We start from the raw sequence: 9,633 nt of genomic DNA, 5'->3' as shown, positions 1-9,633 counted from the left end.
TTTATTTCTGGGGGAATTCTACACCACTGCACAATTTTGCAGAAATGTTTTTTGTGCAGACTTTGCTTTTCCCCAACAGAAGTGGGCTGCAGTGCTGCTGGCTGCCACTGAACCAGGCAGAGCCCAGTTCACACCTACTGAAGACACTACCAGGGGGAGGGTTCCCAGCAGCTGCAGTTCCCCAGATGCCCTGAGGGAAGGAGGCAGTGGCAGAGGAAAATCCACCCAAGCCTGGGACTAAGCATCAGGCTGTTTTATGGGTGGATCCCTGGGCTCTGAGGGGTGGGCATCTGGGGAGGGGAGAGACATAGCTGAGCTTGTAGGGAAGGGGTGTGGGTATCTGGGCTGGGTGGCCCAACAGCTGGGCTCTGAAGGAGAAGGGGTGCAAGCATCTCAGGTGGGGGGGCCATGGCTAGGCTCTTGGGGATAGGGGATTCAGGTGTATTGGCTGGGGAGGGGTTGTGGATGTCTGCCCCCTGGCAGGGGGAGGGCAGGGAAAGAGAAACAGGAACTGAGCTATCACAGGAGTTTAACTCCCTATTACTGGGGGGATTTTTGTGTGTGTATTTTTACAGACATACTTGCTGACAGGTATTTTGAAATAAATTACCAAAATAATTGAAACTGGCATGATTATGTAGTATTTTTTTTACATAAAATTTGAAGAATTTTAAAATATTGTTAGCTTTTTTTGGCACAGAATTTCCCCACGCATAATGTTTAGAGCAGAAGTTTAGTCAAAATTTATTTATTTATTTTAATATTGAATCTGTACCTAAGTGAAACAGCTATGGCTAAACTGTAAGTAATATCTACTAAAGAGTGAAGTTAGAAATAAGACTAGAAGGGATTTATATTGTGCCCCTTGCGCATAAGTCATAAATGGACAGTGGTGGTTCTTCCACTTTTAATTAAAATCTCCAGGTGAGGTAGGTGTTAAGAAGCAGGACAGTTGAGGGAGACTGGTAAAGGGGTCATTCGAGCTAGAGTAAAAAGACTTTACAAAGGCTGGGTTTGCACTATTTCCCCATGAATAGCCCACTATACATTCTGACTACATTCCTTTAGAGAGAATAAGTCATTCCTGTAAGCAGAGAATCAAAAAAGTAGTAAAGTAATGTAGAATAATATTACCTATTGGGGTTTCTAAGGAAAGAGGCATTTTTACTCCACAGTAATGGGTAGTGTGGAGCTACAGCTATGGACCTTTATTTCTAAAGAGTAGTTAAATATTTAAGCTAAGAAGTAAGCAAGTATTTTCTTGCAAGTAGCCTTCAATAAGTTAGATAGCCTTGCCCATCCAATGATTGAGTCTACCTGTTTCTTAAACATTCACTTCCTCTATTGAGCAATATAGAGAATGTTCAGCCTGTTGAAAAGATTGCTAAACACAATTTGTTGCAAGTAGGAGTTTAATTCAGCACAAGGGTCAGTTACAGTTTTCTAGTGTTGCAAGATCCTTTCCCATGCTCTGTACCAGCAGTTTCATGGCATTTATTTTGATCACTCAGCCAATGCTCTTGACAGTTTAAAGTCTGAATGGAGATAAGGCAATACATGATGGCTCCTTTAAATGAAAATGACCAGCAGCCTGAAGATATGGGTATCTACTTTCTAGATAAATGATTGACTAAAGAAGAGAGAAAACTTAATCTTCAGTAAACAACATGTGCACAAGCTCTCTGTTAAGACATTCTTCTTCTACCAACTTCTGAGGCTGAAAGGAAAAAAAAAAGTGGTTTCAAAAAAAGAGTTCAAAGTGTCACGTCTTTTTACAGAGTTCCTTGCTCAGCATAATGGTATTGAACTCTTAACTAGAGAGAAAGCCAACTTATTAGTCTCTATTTTGTAGGTTTTTCTAGCTGTCCTATACAAGTGAAATAGGTGTTTGAAACTGCTGCAGAAATTTGATATCCAGTTCAGAAGATTAATTTATTCTACCTCCCTCCACATCTCCCAGCTTTCTTGCTCACCTTTTCCCAAATAGTATAAAACAGCATAAAGTACAAAGGTTAAGAATGCCAAATACTACGCTTTTGTGGTCTCATTCCATTTTCAACACACAGCCTCCAATAGTCTCCAATGGTTTGTGTCTTTAGAGTTTCCACAATTGAATTGCCAGGCTATTGTAGGTCAGGAATAAATTTTCCTGAATCCTTCAGCAGAGCAGTGGAGTGCAGGGCACCTGGTTCACTCTGCCAGGCTCAAGCTTGTTTTTCATCGCACTTTAGTGTACACAAATTCAAATAATAAAATACTTACTGTCCCATATTTAAGTAGCGTTGGCACTGCAGTTAGTTTCAGATTCTTTCTGAACTCGTTGTTGGGGTCTTTCCAGCTGTTTTGAAAGAGTTGGTTAGTTAAGTTTATGCACAAGTTCTACATTCTGTTTGGAGGGTAAGATGACGTTTACTATTTCTTGCATAGTCAGTACTATTGAAAGCCCAAGGGAAATCTGATTATTATAATAAAAATTAATGGAGATATCCTATCTCCTAGAACTGGAAAGGACCTTGAAAGGTCATCGAGTCCAGCCCCCTGCCTTCACTAGCAGGACCAAGTACTGATTTTGCCCCAGATCCCTACTAAGTGGCCCCCTCAAGGATTAAACTCAACCCTGGATTTAGCAGGCCAATGCTCAAACCACTGAGCTATCCCTCCCCCCATTCTGTATTCTTAATGCATACAGCTACCACCAAAATAAGTAGAAATATAAGTTGCAAGGAATTCTGGATCAAATCAGTATTAACTGCTGCAGCATTAGCAGTGAGGTATTCTGCAACTTTCAGATGGCTAATTCTCTGCATTCTAAATACCACTTGAAGTCCAAACTTTGGATTTAAAGTATTTTGTTTAACAAGCACAAAATGGCTGCACTTAGATTAGGAGGTTTAAATGTTCAGTTCAACTGTTATATTACTGTGATGAGGGATGATCCTAGGCATGAAGGTAACAAGCTTTTACAAGTCCTCTGGATGAGGATAAGGGTAATTAGACTTAAACTAGTTTAGACATTTGAGATGAATATTGTTTCCCACTGTCTGGATCAGCTCACTGAACAGTTTGAACATATGATTTCAGATTTGTTTTATGGAACAGTATGTATATATATTAGAACTAAAGAATTATTTAAACAAAAATAGCACAAGAAGCCATTAAAATATTAACTTTTTTAGCACTTACTAGGCTCGGTCTCCTACTTGGCAGTAGATGAATACAGCTCCATCAGGCAGGCTATTTAATTCACTCCTCACAACTGGTTCAGCTAAAGAGTACAGAATTTTCTAGTTAAGTTTACATAACAGTATTCATATTTTACAGTTGTGGCATCTTATGCTATTACCTCTGCTGCTCACGCTTCCAGGTTTTCCTGCTCATTTGTCTGCTTCATTCACTAGTCACCATGTTTTCCTCTACTCAGCCTCCTGTGTATGGTACAACTTACTTGAACTCACTCAGCACCTATTTAAATTGCTTCTGAAGTCCTGCTTGTTTTTCCCAAGTCTTTGTCTCCTTGTCTGCATGTCCTGGGATTATAAACGCCTCCAAGCAGCAACATACTTAGCTCAGTGAGTACTACCATACATACATCAAGCGTACACGATGCTGAAGAATTCATAGGGATGTACGAGTCCATAACCGCCATCAAGCCAGGTCGGTTTTCTACTGCTAAGGAATCCTATGTGAAGTCACTATTTTGCAATGCCTTGGTATATTAGGGATAAATTAACTGCTCATAAACCGGCATCTGGCCAAGTTCAACTGCCAGGGTAGGCAGCTTAAGTAGCCCACACTGCAGGGCAAGTTGGCTAACTAAATTCCTTTCACAGGTATGTAATCTAAGGAGCAGAGTTTCATCATTCAAGTAGAAGATTTGACAAGGGGATGTGTAATACTGGTGGCAATAATAACTTGTGGTTGGGGACCACAGTTGGAGCACTGATTGGAGGTAGGCACAGGAGAGAGAGCAGCAGTGTCTCGTATAGACTACATAAACAGAAGTGGGCAAGGACCCTTTGTGTCTCGAATGAGCGAGCTCTGCCCGAGAATCTCTCCCCCTCACCCCAAGGATGGTGGGCAACAACTACAGATCGCCTTCAGAGACCACATCAAGTGAGAAACAGAAAAAGGGGGTCAGCTACTCCCAGGCACACAGTTATTCTAGACAGCTGACAGATACCCATGGGGGGGGGGGGGGGAGTGGAGCAGATGCAAGAGAAGGCTCGGCCAAGGAAAGGAGCTAGCGAGGTGGGGCAGCAGAGAAGGGAGCCTCAGGGATGAGGGAGAAGAGCCCGGAAGGGAGGAGGGGGAGGCTGGAGCACACGGCTTGGGAGGAACTGGGTCGGTATAGAGGAGGGGGCAGGAGAGCTGGAGCCGAGCCCAGGCCCTACGAAGGGGGGAGAGTTCCCCTCCGGACTCACCAGTGACGCAGTCCGGGCACCAGCTCCGGCCCTGGGCATCCTTGTCCCCGCTGAACAAGGCGAAGACGGGCCGGCCGCGGCTCTGCTGGGCCACCTGCACGAACTCGCTATAGCCCCGCGCCGCCTTCTCCTCCCAGCCCATGGCCCCGCTGCAGCCCCAACGTGCCACTGCTACTCGCTTCCGGGGCGGCTGCGCACTAAGCACCACCTCCCGGGGCGGGGCTTGAAGGGGGACAGACCTACCTACGGCGGCCGTGAAAGGACACGTGCGGTTAGGATTGGCCACCCCGGGCACCCTTACTTTTCCCACCATTCCCGGCAGCCCCCGCGATAGCGGCGGCGGTTGTCATGGGGCGAGTTTGAACCGCAGCGCTTCACCAAGTCCCTCGCTGCGGTGAGTGTCCCCCCCGCCCTCCCCACTGTAGGAAGCCGGGGTCCAGGGTGCCCTGAGCCATCCCGCGCCTGGGCTCGGAGTGGGGCGGCAGGGAGCCCCTGGGTCGCCTCGCTGGCCAACGCCCCGGGACCTCCGCTCCCCCCTTTCCCTTCAGAGCGGCTGGTCCCTGGGCCCTGCCTCCCACAGCCCCCGGGCCCCGTGTCCTCGCCTTTGCTCTGGGCCAAGGCTCCTGCCCCCCTCAGCCCCCCACACGCCTGCGCTATCACCCCCTTCGCACGGCTGCTCCCCCACTGCAGGGACAGCCCCCGGGGCCGCCCCGAGACTGCGGCCTGCAGCCCCAGTGGGTCCCGCGCCTTCCATAGCTGAGGTACGGCCCCTATAGCCGGGACGCTTCCTAGCACCCGTGGGTCTTCCGCAGTTGTTAGTGGGAGGGGGGCTTGGCAAATCCTAGGTGGGAGGGTCTCCAAGGGTAATGGGTGCGAAAGGATGCCGCGTTGGGAGTGGGTGGAAGGAGGCAGAGAACAATCAGGAGAAACTCGAATACAAAATAGGGACTAGGAAGGGTTGAAATTTAGGCGCTATGGGGCTGGACTAGATGATCTCTCCAGATCCCTTCCAGCCCAGGGTTGCTGTGAAATGGAGCAGGGTGGAATTGTACAGGGCTTTGAAATAGAGAAGGAAGGAAATTGAAGTTGATTCAGAAGTGGAGTCTTTATCTTTACGTAGTTTGGTTATAAATGGTAGTAAAGGTAGAGTGGAATTAACTGTTACAGGCAAGGGAGAAATATTTGTTTTCACATGATATATGGAGGAGTATTAAGATTCAGGTGAGTGGAATAACCCTGGCAGGAGCTGCAGAGAAATTGGCACTTGCTCCAACAGTGGGCAGCATGGTTGGAAGAAATAGAGAAGAGGTAATGTCCAGAGGAGCTGGGGAGCAGAGTAAGGGAGTCTGTGGTTTAGGCTGGAGAGAAAGAAACAAAGTCATTATACCTGATCTTGAAATTGTTTGAATTTAGGGGACCCTCAGGAGCCCTCAGTTCCAGCTGGAAGTAATTGCTGGTGAGTTTATATATATCAGGGCTTCATGATCCATTATTTTTATTTTATTTCCCTTTGCACTGAAGGAAATGTAAGATATCCAGATGTGTGCTCTCCATTGGTCTACCTGCTTCTGACAACAATATATTCTGTACTTTATGCCATCTCTCTCTTATGGTTAAAAATTTGAGGGACGTTTGAGAAAATAAATAGTTTTTTTCCACCCACCTCTTTTCCGTAGACCACAGTTTCCTTGTTCTAGTAATAACAGCTGCAAAAGTTTTTCCTTAATCCTGTATTCTCCTTATGGCTGCTAATGTGAACATTCCCTTCACAGTCTGTAATGTTGCTTTACAGCCAGCTGCTTGGGAGTGTGAAAGAAGAAGTAAGCTGTATCTAGTACATCAGAAAATGTGACTATATCCCCCACTTTGCTTCCAGCCTGTACCACTACAAAAAGCATGTTCTCAAAATTACTTCCACAAGTGAGTGTTTTGCCTGTTAAGCTATTACATTGTCAGGCCTTGTCTTATTTTTAAACACAAAACCCCACACCCAAACATCTTGTCTACTTGTTATAATTTTAGCAGAGGCCAGTTTACAGGTGACTGTGGATTTTTAGTATCCTTATATTCTATTCAATGTGATGGGACCAAGCAAACCAGCCACATTCTATGATCCATTTGCATCCAGGATCCAAGCAGAAAAGAATGAAGCGAGGACTCTCCAGACACAGGTATTATTTGACTTCTGCAGTGGTGACTTCTCTGGGTTGGGTTTGTCATTCTGTTTTATAATATGATAAGCTTAACCTACTTCCTGACGCCGGTTCTGTGCACAGCTGTAGTGTCAAGTTTGCCTGCCTACTTTCATGTGTCACCAGCATCCATTGGCATGATATTTACCCTTCTTTTGTAAAGTGCTTTGAAATCTACAGCTGAAAATGAATAAATGTAAATATCTGTCTTCACCCCTTCCTTCTCACTTGTAAGGACCGCCTGGGATCATTTTGCATTATTTGTTTTAAATATTTATTATGACAGTGTCCTGTGCCAAAGCTCTTTGGGCTAGATTTTTAAAAGTTTCTTTTGATTTCAGTTGGAACTAGGCACCTAAATGCTTTTGAAAACCTCACTAGGCATCTAGCTGCATCTTTAGGTGTCTAGCAACCTTTAAATATCTGGCCCTTTGTTTGAGTGGGAAGGATGCTTTAGGACTAAAGTAGCTATTATCTGCGTGGTGATATGATAAATTGTACTGTGAAGGGAGTTACATTTGTCCTTGTTATTTTATGTTCGAGGTGCATCATCTGTGAAATATACTCCATAATGTGGATTTTTTGTTTAATCTGTGGAACAGCTCCAGTTTAATAGGAACGTTCCTGCAGCTCCAGAGAACTTAGCTGTCAGATTCTCCAGCCCTCGTCCAATTATAATAGAAAAGTTGAAGCCACCTGATGGTCAGAGAGATCTAGGTGGTGGTGATGACACCAATTTAAGGAGTTCTGTCACATTTTCAGTCATATCTGAAGAGAAATTAAAATTGGCCATCCAGTTAGCCAAAAGGGATGTAAAACGAAGACACCTGGAAGAACAAGTGAAAGAAGCTGAAAATAAATCAGTGTTCCCCCAGACATCTGAGCAGTGTAAGAGTGAAGTATCTGAAAATCCTGCAGAGAGGAGTACATCAAAGTCTCGGACATGCTTGAAATATCATCAGCAACTTGGTCAACCCTCCAAAATGGAGATTACCAACTCTGGTGCAAAAGTGTATCTCTACACTCCAAATCAGGGCAAGTTAAAGCCACCTGTTTCAGATTCTCCACCCACCCATGATCCAGGACCAGGGCCCAAGCCAAGACTGAAAAAAATTGAAGATAAAAGTACACAGGAAGTCAGACGACTGCAAAAAGAACTGAGATGTTGCATCCAGAAAATTGAAGAACTGGCTAAAAAAGGTGAAAGACACAACAATTATTTTTTATATGGAGTTACTATAGCTTGTTTCTCTGTTCTTCTCCCATTTTTATGCTTTGACTTGAATCTGTGTTTATTTCTGTGTGTGTGCGTGCGTGCGCACGCGTGTATTTTGTTAAAAAAATTTTTTTTAAGACAAAATTAAATGGATGATCCATTCAAGGTATTAGTAAGGTGGTATGGAGCCTTTCACCTATATAACATGGCTTCAAATCCAAGCCATTTTGATAGTAAATAAAACACTGTTGCTATTTAATGGCTTGTGTGAAATGCATTGGTGATGCTCTTAGACCTCTTCCTATTGGATAGATCTTCAGATTACAAAAACCACATCACAGCTAGAATCATTGTTAGCAGTTACAGGAAAGAGACCAATGGTTGTCAGAACTCTTGCTTGTTAGAAGTGACTCATTTACATCAAGGTTGAGACGCATGGGAGGAGGAGTGGTACATTTTTTTTAGTTTTGACATTATATTGACTCGTTTGTAATCTTTAGCAAGAGGTTTAGCGAGCTATAATTTTCTGTACATTCCTGCCACAACTTTGTGATTTGATTTGGGAGATTATAATAGGGGCTGGCAAGATTTACCTGGATAAGAATATGTAAAAACATCCTAAAATGATACAGAATGTGTAGATAAAATAGTTTCTCTGTATTAGTTCAAGATAATGCCTTGCCAAAGTAAAGGTGCACTGTGAATTGGTCCTGCATGAAGGAAGCTCCCTTGCTAGGTAATCACGCATTTAGCTTAAATCAGGATTTCATCAGATTAACTGGATTGTCAAGACCTATAACTCTCTGCATTTTGCAAAAATAACACTTTTCAGAGAGATGTGAAGAAATCTTGGATCCTGATGAAGAGCGACGAGTTCGCATTAGGAGGCAGGAGCAAGCTGCGCGGTCTGCTCGGATGCTGTATGTCCTCCAGCAACAGGTAGGAACAGATCATTTTTTTAAAAGGATGTATATAAAAAAATATGGTGTATTCTGTATGCAATAGAACTGGCCTGAAACAAAAGCCTTTGAACTTCAGGGAAGTTCTAATTTGGATCCGAATTTCATGGCTGGGCCTTACCATTATAATGGGATGAACCAAAATGCCATCAAAACACCTCTGAATTGAAAAGTTGGGATCTGGACCTAGACTTTACAACACAGGCTTGCCTTTAATTTATACACACACACAGCTGGTTCTGAGTGTGATTTTTGTTTTCTGAATAAATAGGTAAAAGAAATTCAGGAAGACTTGGAGAAGCTGAGTCCTCATAAAATCAAACACACGAAGAAGGTAAGATGTATTGAACTTGGACTGAATCTTTCTGAAAACAAGTGTTTGGGATCTTGAATGATCTTTTGGTTAATTCAGTTTCTAGGAATCCGTTCCAAAGGCTCCTTAAGTACAACATTATTGGAGAAGTATTCCGAGACTTTAAATGTTCCCATCAACCTTCTGTCTTGGATTTATAACTCAGCTGCTTTAGTTCAGGCTAGCATAATATTTGGTATATTGACTGTATAACTTCGATTAATAAAAAACTAAAGGCGGCTGATGTAATTAATGCACGTCAACATGGGTTTTTGGAAAATAGGTCCTGTCAAACTAACCTGATATAATTTTTTTTTTTTTTTACTGAGTTTACAAGCTTTATTGATAAAGGGAATAGTGTTGACATAATATACTTAGACTTCTGTAAGGTGTTTGACTTGTTGCCACAGGACATTTTAATTTAAAAAACTAGAATTATATAAAATTAACATAGTGGTATGCAGAGTTATTTTAGCATGTTGGTTCCAGGATA

At 43.3% G+C, this 9,633-nt stretch overlaps 2 protein-coding genes across 8 annotated transcripts in view; one reads left to right on the top strand and one right to left on the bottom strand.

The window, feature by feature from the left end:
• Positions 1-1,394: 1,394 nt before the first annotated feature.
• TXNDC17 (thioredoxin domain containing 17) lies at positions 1,395-4,563 on the bottom strand. Its single transcript, XM_005298919.5, has 4 exons — positions 4,422-4,563; positions 3,184-3,265; positions 2,263-2,338; positions 1,395-1,717 (listed from the first exon to the last, which is right to left on the bottom strand). The coding sequence occupies exons 1-4, from the start codon at positions 4,561-4,563 to the stop codon at positions 1,649-1,651; spliced, it is 369 nt and encodes a 122-aa protein (XP_005298976.1). The 3' UTR covers positions 1,395-1,648.
• Positions 4,564-4,632: 69 nt separating this feature from the next.
• The window catches only part of KIAA0753 (KIAA0753 ortholog), a 31,079-nt gene continuing 26,078 nt past the window's right edge, over positions 4,633-9,633 (top strand). For 3 of the 7 annotated variants that reach the window (XM_008178869.4, XM_042857820.2, XM_008178866.4), the window contains exons 1-7: positions 4,633-4,815; positions 5,835-5,877; positions 6,214-6,341; positions 6,444-6,592; positions 7,216-7,813; positions 8,662-8,768; positions 9,060-9,122. In XM_008178869.4, coding sequence (XP_008177091.2) covers positions 6,503-6,592; positions 7,216-7,813; positions 8,662-8,768; positions 9,060-9,122 — 858 coding nt within the window. In that variant the 5' untranslated portion in view covers positions 4,633-4,815; positions 5,835-5,877; positions 6,214-6,341; positions 6,444-6,502. Of the gene's footprint in view, positions 4,816-5,834; positions 5,878-6,213; positions 6,593-7,156; positions 7,814-8,661; positions 8,769-9,059; positions 9,123-9,633 lie in introns of all 7 variants that reach the window. The other 4 variants (XM_008178867.4, XM_065573285.1, XM_008178868.4 and 1 more) reach the window with 4 other exon arrangements.

This window comes from Chrysemys picta, chromosome 19, assembly GCF_011386835.1.
Source record: "Chrysemys picta bellii isolate R12L10 chromosome 19, ASM1138683v2, whole genome shotgun sequence".
NCBI lineage: Eukaryota > Metazoa > Chordata > Testudines > Emydidae > Chrysemys > Chrysemys picta.
This window is presented reverse-complemented; position numbering and strand designations above follow the sequence as displayed.